Source organism: Gasterosteus aculeatus, chromosome 21, assembly GCF_964276395.1.
Source record: "Gasterosteus aculeatus chromosome 21, fGasAcu3.hap1.1, whole genome shotgun sequence".
NCBI lineage: Eukaryota > Metazoa > Chordata > Actinopteri > Perciformes > Gasterosteidae > Gasterosteus > Gasterosteus aculeatus.
Genome location: NC_135708.1, coordinates 13,066,804 through 13,080,923, shown reverse-complemented (window position 1 = coordinate 13,080,923; position 14,120 = coordinate 13,066,804). Strand labels below are relative to the sequence as shown.

The 14,120-nt window shown below is 43.2% G+C and overlaps 2 protein-coding genes across 4 annotated transcripts in view; one reads left to right on the top strand and one right to left on the bottom strand.

The window, feature by feature from the left end:
* Positions 1-169: 169 nt before the first annotated feature.
* On the top strand, positions 170-6,647 carry spag6 (sperm associated antigen 6). The gene is made up of 11 exons (XM_040166599.2): positions 170-388; positions 466-561; positions 635-801; positions 1,576-1,759; positions 1,878-2,083; positions 2,877-3,050; positions 3,154-3,306; positions 3,390-3,581; positions 5,737-5,853; positions 5,965-6,110; positions 6,333-6,647. The coding sequence occupies exons 1-11, from the start codon at positions 364-366 to the stop codon at positions 6,394-6,396; spliced, it is 1,524 nt and encodes a 507-aa protein (XP_040022533.2). The 5' UTR covers positions 170-363; the 3' UTR covers positions 6,397-6,647.
* Positions 6,648-8,336: 1,689 nt separating this feature from the next.
* The window catches only part of pip4k2aa (phosphatidylinositol-5-phosphate 4-kinase, type II, alpha a), a 24,942-nt gene continuing 19,158 nt past the window's right edge, over positions 8,337-14,120 (bottom strand). For all 3 annotated transcript variants that reach the window (XM_040166606.2, XM_040166602.2, XM_040166603.2), the window contains 4 exons: positions 13,161-13,274; positions 12,778-13,018; positions 12,451-12,554; positions 8,337-12,359 (listed from right to left, as the gene is read on the bottom strand). In XM_040166606.2, the coding sequence (XP_040022540.1) occupies positions 12,279-12,359; positions 12,451-12,554; positions 12,778-13,018; positions 13,161-13,274 (540 nt within the window). In that variant the 3' untranslated portion in view covers positions 8,337-12,278. The remainder of the gene's footprint in view (positions 12,360-12,450; positions 12,555-12,777; positions 13,019-13,160; positions 13,275-14,120) is intronic.

Below are 14,120 nucleotides of genomic sequence, written 5' to 3'. Positions count from 1 at the left end.
AAGAATTAAAGTACTTGATAATAAAATGTTAAACGCTACGCTGTGCTGGTTAAAATATGCTGACAAGTTCACCGTCGCCAGCGTTTTGCATAGCGGCCACCTGCTTTCCACGGAAATCTGCAGGAACTGAGACGAGGCGAAGTGCAATTTGATTGCGAAAAGACGGGAGGGGGTGATTCATCTTCTCAACACACGATCTTCGGCCGCAGCCGCTGCGCATTCCGCTTCCTGCCGGTTGCCACGGCAACACCCAACGACAACACCACCCAGCTCAAACGTAGCGACGGTCCTGAATCCTGCGATAAATCCACCACGCTGTGGCAATAAATCTCCAGGAGGAGGCATTTTTCCATCCGGGTGACAATGAGTCAACGACAGATAATTCAAGGTGAGATCCAGCATCAGTTTTCATTCAATAAAAAAAGCCCACGCAGCTCAAAGTTGAACGTTTTCTGTGTTTTTCAGTTTTTGAGCAGTTCCAGAAATCAAGGATGCAGTTTGTGCAAACTGTCGCTGATCTGGCAGCCAGACCGCAAAACATAGAGTTACTCCAAAATGCAGGTAAGAAACTAAGCGCAGCGTACAACCAGTTAGCCTCAGCTAACGAGTGTCAAACTCCTCCCCTCTCCTGCAGGTGTGATGCCTATGCTGCGTCCCCTCCTGCTGGATGTGGTCCCCAGCATCCAGCAGACGGCGGCGTTGGCTCTGGGCCGCCTGGCCGACCACAGCGATGACCTGGCCCAAGCGGTGGTAAAAGAAGACATCCTGCCCCAGCTGGTCCACTCTTTGACCTTTCAGAATGTCAGTATAGCTCATCTTTTCTGCAGCAACAGAGCTAAATGTTTCAAAATGTTTCAAAGGTGGTTTGGCTGGTGGATTTGTATGTGTGTCTGTGTTTGTCTGAGAGAGAGAGAGAGAGAGGAAGGAGACCCTGCCGGCCCCTGGGGTCAGCCCCCTGGATGGTAGAATGGGTTTTGGGCTACTTGGCAGCCCGCCTCGGGGCTACTTCAAAACCTAAGAGGCCCTTTTACCATGAGAGCAACCGGGCCTTTGTTTTCTCTCTTTCTGTCTCTCAGCTATTTCAGGGACGACAGACAAGGTTTAGCTGCTGTTGTCGTTAACGGGACGTGGCAGTCTCTTTAGCGTAAAACTACACAGTTTACGGTTTTCAACATGTTTTTCAAATAGCCGATTACCAAAATAATGGTGTTAAAGATGATAAAAAATCTCTGTTGTAACGTTAGGGTTTTGAAAGTCTCACTGCAGCTAGTGGCATGAGAGAGTTTTATTTTGAGTACATGAACCATGTTTTTCTGTTAGACAAAAACAATTCATGGCTATTTATGTATTTGGTCCCCTTCTTAGAATTAAAACTGTAATAACCTTTGATTGAAAAAATAATTGGTTGATTTTTTGATGATGACAATTCAGGGATTCAAGCGCATGAGAAGAAAACATAAACATAATAATAATGTCATGTATCCAGTACATAACTGGATACATGACATTATTGCTCCATTCAAAAACACCGGGAAAAAGATGACAGCGCGTGTATTCGTGTGCGTCTGTGTGCAGAGGTTCTACAAGAAGGCAGCGGCGTTTGTGCTGCGTGCAGTGGCCAAACACTCCCCCGAGCTGTCCCAGGCGGTGGTGGCATGTGGGGGAGTTGATGCCCTGGTTCTCTGTCTGGAGGAGTTTGACCCCGGGGTGAAGGAGGCTGCTGCCTGGGCCCTGGGCTACATCGCACGGCACAACGCATGTAAGGGAGACGCACAAGCTTCCACGGCCTCCCTCTTCCATGTTCTCTCCTTGCCCTTCGACCTTGACCTTCTGTGTATTTGCTTTCATGCTTCCCGTCTGTTCTCGTCTCGGTGCAGCGTTGTCTCAGTCAGTGGTGGATGCGGGCGCTTTGCCACTGCTGGTGTTGAGTCTTCAGGAGCCCGAGATGGCACTCAAACGCATCGCGGCCTCCACCCTCAGTGACATCTGCAAGCACACACCGGAGCTGGCCCAATCTGTGGTGGACAATGGAGCCATCGCACATCTGGCGCAGATGATCCTCAACCCGGATGCCAAACTGAAGGTAGGACAACTCAAACCAAAAAAGAAAAGTTTTATTAGAATAGCTGATCATTCTTCGTCGCTTTTCCTCACATTTAGAGCAATGTTTCCATATCAGGTAAAAATAACCAGTACTTAAGTATTAAGTAAGTTAGATATTAATTCATTAAAGTAACAACAAAAATACTTTTCTTTGGTGCTTTTACTCTGGACACAATTACATCACTTACGCATGATAAGAATGAATGTTTAACAGAACCAACTGTATACGAATATATTATTTAAATATATTCACGCAAATATCTTGAATATTATTATATTTACATATTTATATGCCATTTTTGTGTTAATGTTTGCATTTGATGGTTTCTATTGTTCTCTATGTTCACCTTTTTAACAAACATCTTGCCCTTAGAATGTGGTGATTTAATTAATAATGAATTGTGACAAATTACCATCGTAATAACTGAACACTTCTGAAAAACATTATGTGGTGGAATAGAATAACAGAATTGTGTGTGCATTTCAGTTCTTGCAACTAACACAAGGATAAAAAGCTTCAATAAAGTTTCAATAAAACTGCTGGAATTTGAGCAAAAAATTGCATCTCAATTTTCGAAATTGAAATAACATCCTTATAGCAAATGTAATTAAATTTAATAGATGAGCTCAGCAGCTGAGAACAACCAGTAATTTTATGAAAAATGAAAGATTCCAGCATACATGCTGGCTACAAATATACACCATGAAGCTTGACTAAAGTGTTTTGACACAAGCTCCGGCAATGATTCGGACAAGTTTCTGTCTCCACCCAGAGGCAGGTGTTCTCAGCCCTCAGCCAGATCAGTAAACACTCGGTCAGCCTGGCAGAGATGGTGATAGAGGCGGAGATCTTCCCTGCGGCGATGGCCTGCCTCAACGATCCAGATGACTACGTCAAGAAAAACGTCACCACTCTGATGAGGGAGGTGGTGAAACACTCACCGGAGGTACAGCGCTCTCTCGCTCGCTCTCTCTCTCGCTCTCTCTCTCGCACATTTGGAGCCCAGATGTGCGAGTGTGGTCACAAATGAATCTGCGTCTGTTTCCCAGCTGGCCCAGATGATTGTGAATTGTGGTGCCGTGGGCGCCGTGGTGGATTATCTGGGCAATTGCCATGGAAACCTACGGCTGCCTGGGATCATGATGCTGGGGTATGTGGCAGCTCACGGCGAGAACCTCGCCATGGCTGTCATTCTCTCCAAGGTGGGCATCCCTCTTCAGGCCCAGTTCATAGGTCACGTTGAGGGAACCAGCCCCATCATGCCGTGTGTCACCCTGTCCTGTAGGGTTTGCCCCAGCTGGCCCTCTGCTTGTCGGAGGAGCGTGAGCCTCACATCAAGGCGGCCACAGCCTGGTCCATCGGCCAGATCGGTCATCACACCCCTGAGCACGCCAAGGCAGTGGCGACCTCCGACCTCTTGGCCAAACTGCTGGAACTCTACATGGACGCCAGCAGCTCAGAGGACCTGCAGGCCAAAGTAAGAGCTGATCTTAAGCAGTGTTTGATTTACAGATGAAGTCAAAGTAAAAGTATTTGGTCATGTTTTACCTCTCAAAAATATATAAACATATTCGGGATTACTTGTTTAAAAAAAACACAATATCACCAATTTGACGACATAGGAGGAAGCATTTGAAAAAGAAACAAAAATACTTACAGACATTGAAAGTAACCCAAAAAACGTGCTTGCTGGTTATTTATTTATTTATAATGTGTATCCTCAGTGGTATTTGAAAATGCACCAGGATAAAGCTGTGTATGGTTTGGTCTATTTCAACATTTTAATAGAGATTTCTTTGATACATACATATCATCAGCCTTGAACCTATTGTTAGCCTGCCACTACAAATAATGAATAACACACAATTAACTTATTTCTAATCATTTACCTAAGCTGGTATTGTCACCTGTTCATTCTGTCACAGGCGGTTACCTTTTTATTATTATTTTAGAACCTTCTAAAAAAATGTCTTGGCTTGACAATTACTTTTTTCTTACATACAACATCTAGATGTTTAGACGTGTTAAGAAACAACTATGATATGAGTTTTTTTTATCCTTCTACACAAATACTTCTTTAGGACTTTTTTTTCACAGACTGTACCATGATCTCTATGTACTTATTTTAAAATATTATAAAATGAGTTTTTCCACAATATGCTTTACTTTTGCCTTTATATCACTATTAGGGGAATCTGTTATGTTTGTTTATATGTACTATACGAGGATTTTTTTAGGATATTTTCCTACTATACAAAGACTTTTTGAAATACTGTAATGGATTTGACTCAGCAAACAAGAATCCGTTTTTTAATATGTTAAACAATTACCTTTTAATATCCACTTGGACATGCACATTATGATGCTTAACTATAACTGTTATATTATTTTTTTAGGCTACTATATACTGTGAGTTTTATTTATATGGAATCATTTGTCTTTTTATATATCACTGAATGGACATATAATGGAATAACTATTGACTTTTTTTTGACTTGCTATGCTTTAACCTTTTTTGACACTATAATTATATTATAAATATATTATTATATGTATTATTCATACATATAATAAAAATATTATTACTTTTTATACACTATACTCTTTTCTACATATTATTGTGACTTGTGACCAGTTGTGAAAACAACTCTTGAACTCTTTTTTTCACTTACTATATATATTAATGCATTTCTTGGCATACAATAATAATACTTTCTACGACATATAGTCGCTGATGACTTTTTAAATGCAATATATGTCAATTCCCTTTTCTGACATATAGTCTATACTTTTTTTTTTAGATCTGCTAAATCATTTCTTACACGGTAGGACTTTTCTGACACGTTATCCTGTGACTTTCCCAGACATACTTTTTGACTTTTTTTGTTGACGTTGTGTACTACAACATTTTCAGGACTCTTTTTTACACAATAATGCTTTTTTGAGGTGATTTTCTAAATCTCTAGCTGCATGACTTTTTCTTTGACTTCTCCGTTTCTACTAAACAATTGCTTTAAATTTGATGAGTTTTTTGGATCCACTAAATTATTATATGCTTTTTCTTTTTCTCAAATTTGAATATCTTTGTTAATTCTAGATGCCATTTGAATTATTTTTTTGACGTGCTATACTATAATTTCTTTACTACTATTCCTCTCTAATGCACCATACTATTGATTGGTGTGGGTTAGAGTGAGCTAAAAGTGATATTATAGGAAACTCAAATAAGTTCCATATGTTAGCTATCAAAGTGCATTTAGAAATGTTCCATTGATGAGGTCTGTCACACACAGACTGTTTCCTTGTGCTTTTTTACAATCAATGCTTAGTAAGTATACGTTCGCTTATCTATCCGGTTAGAACACACAATGGCGATGAGGTCTTAAAATGTATGGAAATGGTCTTTAAAAAGGTCTTAAATTTCTGCTTGTTAATTTCACCAGTTGACATTTTTATTGAGGCACAAGTAAGTATCTAAAGGAGCAGTTTTAACAGCACAAAAACAAGAGAAGATTGAATATTACATATTTTGACTCGCAGGTCACTTGGTATCAAAGGTCACCTAGTTAAAAAAAGAAAAACAGAGACACGGAAATGTTTTACAATGACTTTATCATTCTTTTTCTTTTCAGAGTAAGAAGGCTCTAAAGAGCGTTCTGCAGAAGTGCACCGACCTGCCAAGTCTGGAGCCTCTACTCTATGATGTTCCAAGCAACATCCTCAGACATGTCGTCTGCCAGTTCAGCAAGGTGAGCGTGTCTCCAGCTGGCGTCACAGCATCAATCAGGGCTCTGCACTATACAAATGGTTCACATTTTAACCCCTTTTATAATTCACTCCGACTTCCCTCCCATCAAAAGGTGCTGCCTCATGACAGTAAGGCTCGCCGTCTGTTTGTGACCAGCGGCGGGTTGAAGAAACTGCAAGAGATCGAGGCAGAGCCCGGCTCCCCCCTGCAGGAGCACATCAACGCCATCAACAGCTGCTTCCCCGAGGAGATAGTCAGGTGTGTTTCTCTCGTTGGCTCAAATGGACACACGCATGCCTGCTGAAACACCAATACTTTGTGGACATCGAAAAAAAAAACCTGTGAAGCGTGCGCTGACTCAGCAGCACAATTATAGTATGGTGTATATATTCTTTCTCCTTCCCAGCTTCCCTCCTAAAATATCTACCGTTAGAAAAAACCCCACTAAGGTCTATGTACATGTGTTTGTGTGTTTTTCAGGTACTACTCCCCTGGCTACTCAGAGGTCTTGCTTGAGCGGTTAGAGTACTACCAGCCGGCTTAACACCGGTGCAAACAGCACGTGTTGAGACACTAACATGAAGATGTACCATGGGTACGCCTTGGCATAACATGTATGCTAATTTAAATGTTTTAATTTTTCATGTTGTTCAAAACAAAACGTTTTGTGTCCCGTACCTGCAGCTTGTGTTAGGACTATTATTCATTGTGTTTGCCAACGTTGCCACTATATGTGTAAGAGACCCTAAAAAAAAGAAATGAATAAAAGGACATTTTATGGAGCTGAATGAAAAAGATTATCTTTAGCCTCCGTTAAAAGGTCAAAGGTCAGGCTCATCAATGCAGCCCCAAAGAAGATGGTATGGAACGAGCGCGTCGCAGAGACACCTCGTTAGGCCGGAGGCTTCACGAGTAACAACCTTTTAAGTAAAAGAACCGGAAGCGAAGCTCATAAGCCGCTTCCTTTTTTCATCGCACACATCGAACACGTTTCTCCACCCGTCTACTGTCGCACGGCTCATTCTGCCCCCTGGCGGCGAGGACTCCTCACTGCAGCACAACGCATTGTGTGCGCCTGTGCGCGTGCGCGTGTGTGCAGCAGCAGCTGCAGCGCACATGGCAAGCCTCCCTTTGTTTATTGTCTGCTGGTTTGTCTCCGCTTGTTCTTCGCATCGTCCTGACGGTGCAAATGAGCCTCCGCCTCTTACCGCCGCCGCCGAGATTACAACTTGGTCCTGCTGCAGCTGCCACCTCCTCACCCCTCCTCGCCCCCACCCGCCTCCTATGTGTTTTACGTCTGCGTTGCGTTTTTTGTTTTGTTAATTAAGCACATTATAAATATGTTTTAATAAGTTATCAGGTTGAATACACGTATTACAAAAACTGTCGCGTTCATCAGGCATTAATAATCAAACCAAAACCAGATCGAAAATACGATCCCCGCATCTTCACCGACCCTGTAGGAGAGAGAGGTGCAGTGATCCAATGAAGAAACGGAGTCTGTTGCAGAACGAGAAGCTGCTTTTTTCCTCAGTGGAAGGAATTCTTCGCTCACTTACCTTCTTTCTGTCAGTGAATTGGTGTTGGAAGGAAATGCGCGAACCTGCGTCTCAAATAAATATATTAGGAAAGGACGGCATTCATTGTATGCAGTTTTTTAAAAAAGGGATACAAACGTGACCCCAGTGTGTGTTGGTCTACAAACCAAGAAACACGCGTTATGATGTTGAGTAACAAGTACTTTTTGAAAGCTGATCAACCGCATTTGAATTGAGAATAATAATGAAACAAAGAAAGCTTCGCCTCTGCCCGCGACCTTTGTGATAATCCTAAAAAAGAAAAAGCCCAAAAAAAAATGTGAAACTAAATACACATTGTTGTATGTAGCATTTATTAACCAAAATGATCGGCATATATTTGAAACATTTAATATGTGCGTAGCGGCTGAAAGCAGGTCGCCACAGAGTCATTTTAGTGCAAAGTTAAAGTAACGGATGCAGATTTGAGCGATAAGGACGTTTTGTTCTTCGTGCGTGTGTATTTCCAAAGCGGGAATCCCTGCAGATATAAATGCTACTTTGGTTTTTATTTTTTTCTAATGTATTTTTTTTCAAACAGACCTCGTGCGTTTTTCCAAAGATTCAACAAGCATAAAAGGACGTGACCGTGTTTTCGTTTAGTTCAGCCATTTTTTTAGGCGTTGTTCACCAATCTTGATTAAATGCTTTCTTAAATGTTAAATGTCGGTTAAAACGTGTGTGCCGTTTCCTCTGATGTAACGGAATATTAACTCGGGGTGTGACTGGTGCATGAGCTTAACATTACAAACAATTATGCAGTTTTCTATGGAGGGATGATTCATTTCTGAGTTGTGAGAATTACTTGCTTCACACTCTGAAAGAATGTCTAACAACAACATTTAGAAATAAAGAAAAAACAATAATAGAGATTAAATAGTAAACAAAGAAAAAACCCCACAGGTAATTAAGCATAACAAGTGCTTTAATTGGTTTGAGTGAACGCTTATGGAATGGAGTGTATTCTCATCGGCATCATTAAATGTGAAGAACAATAAACATACATATCATTGTGACCTGTCTGCCACTGAAATAGAACTCTCAACAACCATTGTCAGACAGCAACACACACACGCGTACACACACGCACGCACACACACACACGTCTTTTAGATGTTTTCTAAAAGTACTTGGGACTTTTGTGAGATAAAAGCTCAATTGCAGGCATGTGTCCGGGCCCTGGTGTCTGTTGACGTGACTTTGCACATGCACTTTCAAAATATATATTTATTCCCTGTTTTTTTTTTACCACCTCTGCAGATTTTGCTCTGGTCATTCGCTATTTGTGATCAAATTTCCCCTTAACACGCCTGACACTCAGCCACATGAACACAGGGTGGTTTCTCCTAACTGGACACCTTCACATATCAGTGACACACACTGTGCTCCGTTCCCCAGTGTATGGAAATAAACAAAAACAGTTGAAACAAACACACGTTACGACGACACACAATGTTCTTCAAGCTCACGCGTGGCGGTTCTGAGCGTTGTGGCGAGTCAACGTGGCGGCAGGTTGACTGGCGGGTCGACAGGAGGAGGAGCTCGTTCACGAGAGAAGTCACGAAAGCGAAGACTTGTTAAAGTCAAGGTTACAGCAGCAGGGCGCACGCGTTATTACGGTTTTCAATTTGCATCCGTTCAGTTCCGACAACGTCCGGAGTTGACGTTCCCAAAAAAAACGAGACAGGGGGAATAATAAATCCCAGCATGCACTGCTCGGTTTTCACACTTGCTGATATCCGAGTACAGTGAGGCCTCCAGGGCCGAACACAGCAAAACAGAAGCGAGGATGAGCACGTTTCTTCAGGACAGAACCTATGTACAGCATGAGCTACGCGACGAAAGGAACAAAAACAGCTCATAAATACTGAGACAACACGGAAATATCAATTGACCACTGACTCGGGGTGAACTATCAGCCGATGACCTTGGTAAAAACAAAAAGGGTAATCTGGGCTACACAAACGCAAGAGCACGAACATGCTTCAGAAATGAGGAGGAGCTTTATGGACGGTGAGTGAACGGTTGAACAAACTATTATTAAATTAAATAAAGAAAACACATTCCTGAAATCTGTGGTAAGAAGGTACATGTGATAGCAGACTCCTGAATGGGGGAGGAGGGGGAGGAGAGGGGAGGGGAGGGGGTGTCAGCTGTCAGTTAGCGAGGACGAGTACGACGAAGCACAACCACACCTCACAACCACGTTGTCAATACAAGACAGGACCAGCGCGACCGGACAAGGACGTAACGCCGGCCCGACACCCCCTCGCTGCCCGGGGAGGGGAAAGGGACGAGTGCACCGGAGGAATTACGACGATACATCTGAACCAATCCACCAGGTTCAGATTCCCAACAGCTGCTCACGTTTTGAACACAATCAGTCAGAGGGGATTTCTTCAGCTGACTTAATTGTATGAATGAAACACACAGGTGGTGGAGTGGAAGAAGGTTGGGGGAGGGGGGGGGGGGGTGTTACATACATACCCTATTGTTCAAATAACCTTTTACCTTTGTTTTAAAAAAAGAATACAAAATATAAAATTAAATCATTTTGGAGTATAAAGGCACACATCTTGCACAGTGTATACAATGAAAAACAGTTATTTAAAGCAGGGACTATTTTACGCTGAACAGCTCACAAATCTGGTAAAGTTTAGGGACACAAAGAGAACCTGAACAGCCAACAACACAGACTAGCGAGGAAAAAGGAAACTTAGTCCTGTGACATGCAATATTTTTAGAACTTTTTTCTCTTGTAAAGTACATCTATCGTAAGTATTGTGTAAATTCAAGCACAATCATTCTTCATTTAGCACAGCACCATCATTCGTTCCCAAGGTGTGGCTCCACGTTTATATTTAAATAAAACTATTTCATGACTAAAATCCAATGCAAAAATATAAATGTGATTGCTCACAAAGATATGGTGATGGAAGCCTCCTGCATGGGTTACAATGGTTATCCAGAAGTGATACACAACACCACACGCACAACTTTCCTCGCTTACACACAAGTATATTGCATTTCCCTTGTTAAGACTATCAACTAATTGGGATTGTATTCGTAACATTTGGTTCCTTTCCTCTTGTGCAAAATATACAAAAAACCTCAAAAACAGAAAAAAAAGATTACCACATTAATTCATAAAACTGCCAAATTCAAAACACAGATAAATCACCTATAAAAATGCCATCAATAACAACACAAACAACGATGGACAACAGACTCACTGACGAGGTTAGAGAAGAGAAAGATGCTGTTAGTGACTCAACGCGCATCTTTACATGCGACGCCACCCTTCACCCCCCCACCTTTTAAACACTGAATCACACACTCGCACGTCGGTCGCCGTCCTCGAGTGTGTGCTGGTACGATGCTGGAGGTAAACGGTCTTCTGCCTGCACCAGAACACAAGCGCGCACTCTCCCCGTCGGCCGGCCCGACGCCCCGGGGGCCTTCTGAGGGGGGATCCGGAGGCTTACAAAACGACCTGTAAATAGAACTGGTCCACTTTTCCGTCTTAATATTGCAGTAGTCTCCCTTTACCAATCCCTCCAGTAAGTGTACCCATTAGGTGGGGAAGGAGGAGGACAAGAGGAGACCGGAGATCAGGCCCCTAAAAGGTTGATTCTTTTGTAACAGAACAAGAGCTCCTAACCTCAAATGAGAAATAAAAGTGCAACATTTGGGATTTTTTTTTCATAAAAGGTGCTGATGGCAACAGAGAGTTAAGGGCTGTTGATGTTTTCAGTCTGACACCCGTTTTGAAGATAGAACAAAGAGTGACGTTCTCTTGTTAACTACAGCCACCAGAGTTCTGGCTCGTTCCCGGGCCACAGGAACGGAAACCGGGCCTACTAAACAAACGCCCCGCGTAGCCAGAGGTAACGCAACCGAAAAACATTTGCCCCGATCCCCCTTTTCCTCTCACTTCTAGGTACATGTACTTCCCTTAAATCATTCTCACAACAAAGCGAAAGGGACAAAGCACAGACGAGCACCGAGTGTCCGACTCGTGCTGGAAAACAAGCGTCAGAATTCACTGAAACAGGTGAACTCGTGTCAGCTGATGAGAAGCGCTTGTTGTTGTTGTGAGTGTGTGGCACAATTCATTAACTGGACACTGAGGAAAGGGGATGGCGTCTAAAGGATTGTGGTGATGCAGAAGGAACCCAAGTGGGAATATTTTTTTGGCTGACTGCTTGTATAGCATTTGGGTCGGGGGGGGGGGGGGGGGGGGCGCCTACTGGAAGACTGCTTCCTACTCCCTGAAATGAAGCAATTGCATTAGGCGAGGCTCCACATGAGCTTCCTCGTTACATTAGGCCTCCTCTTTGCGAGAGGAACCTCAGCGTGTGCCGTAATCTCACCTCTACACTCCCCTTCATCGCAGCAACAACTAAATAAAAATGCAGGGTGCTGGATGTTGTATTTGATGCAATAAAAAGCCATATTCCCACATAAAACAACCAAAGAGACAAAAAAACAATGATATAAAACCAAAAAAAAAAAAAAAAAACCTTAATGACTCGGATGCCTGCTTTCGACATCCTCATCATTCAAAGTGACACATGAGCAAAAGTCAACATAAGAGGAGGTTAAATGTAAACGAATGACGTTTCTTTTTTTTTTTTTTAGCTGCAGAGCGTGGCACGCTATTTGAAAGAGAGAAACCAACAGGGAGGGATGAAGAGAACGAGGGAGAGTGATAAAAGCCATCATAGCACCTTATTAATTCAGCCCCTCCGAGGTCTTATTTCCTCTCTGTCACCCCCCCCACCTCCCCTCACTCCCCATTCGTCCCGCCTTTCTTATGTGCCTGTGTGCCCCCTGTAGCTCCTGGAGGCTATGACAGGATAGTGGTGATGAAATCGTAAAACCGCTTAGAGTACTGCTCTGGGTTCACCGTGGAGATCTCCGCTCCGGCCTGTAAGGGGACACAAAGACCACCGTCATTCGCTTCTCCAGACATTGTTTTATCAGAAGGGTTCAAATGGCTCTCGTATGCGGCTACATACTCCATGTTTGACAGTCTTGGCGGCGTGAGCAGCTTTCTTCTTGGCGTCGTAATGCTGCAGGATGTCTATGACAGCCATGAAGTAAACTTCCTTCCTGGGAGCACCTGTGGTTTGAAAAATAGAATTCACCCTGGATGAAAATCTGTCATCGGGCAAAATGAGGTATTTTTAAATGAGACAAAGACAATCCTTAAAACTGCGACTAGGCGGAATGAGAACTACCTCCACTAGGGGGAGCTCTCAGATCAGGTTAAAATATTTAATTGTAAAAGTGCAACCCTCACATCACACGGGTTGTATTAATCTTTGATGCCTCCGGCTACTCACTGTCATTGCTTTTGATGGCGTAGACGTCAATGGCCGGATCAAACTCTCCTGGGGACAGCGGCTTGGTGCTGTCCAAGGTGTTGCTGGGACTGTCGGGGGGCGTTCCAATGCCTCCTCCATCACTCTCCCCCTCATCCTCGGGCTCATTGTCCTCGCTCTCCACGTCCTCCTGCTCGGCTCGCTCCACATCGTGGATCCCCACCAGCAGACTGTAGTCCATGAGCTTCAGCTGGGCGAGGAACTGAGGACGACGGAGGGAGGTAGGACCAGAAGTATAAGGGGATTAAAGCAAGTGGGAGGAAAGGGGGAGTGTTTAGACAAGAGGGAGATAGCAGAGAGTCGAAATCTGAAAGAGACAGCAAGGGGGGATTAATCAGACATACCTCTACGTCTTTCCTGAGCTTCTCCAGGAACATTTTCTTGTTTTCCCCGTCAATGCAGATCTTCTGGCCGTCATTGATGAAGTCATTGTCCTTGTAGGTGGGCAGCTCCTTTGCCTGCCCATTAGTAATGGAGATCAGTGACCAGACAAACAGACAAAACCATAAAGCTAGAAGCACGGCATGTAAGGAGTAAACCGGGGCGAAAACATGACAAACTTCTGGTTTGCTAATCAAGTTCTCTTTGAGATTAGATCAGTTCTGCCGATAACACAATGTTGAATACCTAAATAAAATTGAGTTTTGTTTGTAGAAAATGGCATAAAAATCAAAGGACCATAAAGAAAATCTTTCCTATGAGCAATAACACCAGAGTCAGTGTTCTTCATCCTTTTCCCCAGAAAACATCCACAATTTAACATACTGTATACGTGATCACACAGGCCGAAATAAGGGGCATTTCAAAATGCCTGATGAGGAATATTAATGCTAATGTTATAAATTAGTCACGTCAAACAGTGGGTTTAACTACATCCACTCGACAAGACAATCCTGCATGTTGAAACGCCCCTTTGGCACAAATGAGGCTTTGAGCCCCCGGTTTGTTAGATACGCCTGTCCAATTCAGCCGAAGACACACGTTGCTGGTCAAACGAGTGTGCTGACGAGGTACGCGTCTGTCCAAACCAGGGCTAACAGTGCAAAGCCGTGCATGCAGCATGCTCACAGCAGGGCACAGATCCATCTGATGCAACATTTGCATAATTCCCATATTGTTGACAGCGAAACGTATTCGCTTCTCGGTGCCGTGCAACACACGGCATTCTGCATTTTTGTGGAAAATTGCATTTGGGCACCTTTTTAAAATGCATCGGGTAGATCCATACTCTGTCTTGAAAAATGGACGTCCGATTGGAGACATTGAGCGTCCTTGATGTCACTGAGCCAAAAAGCATCCCGTCT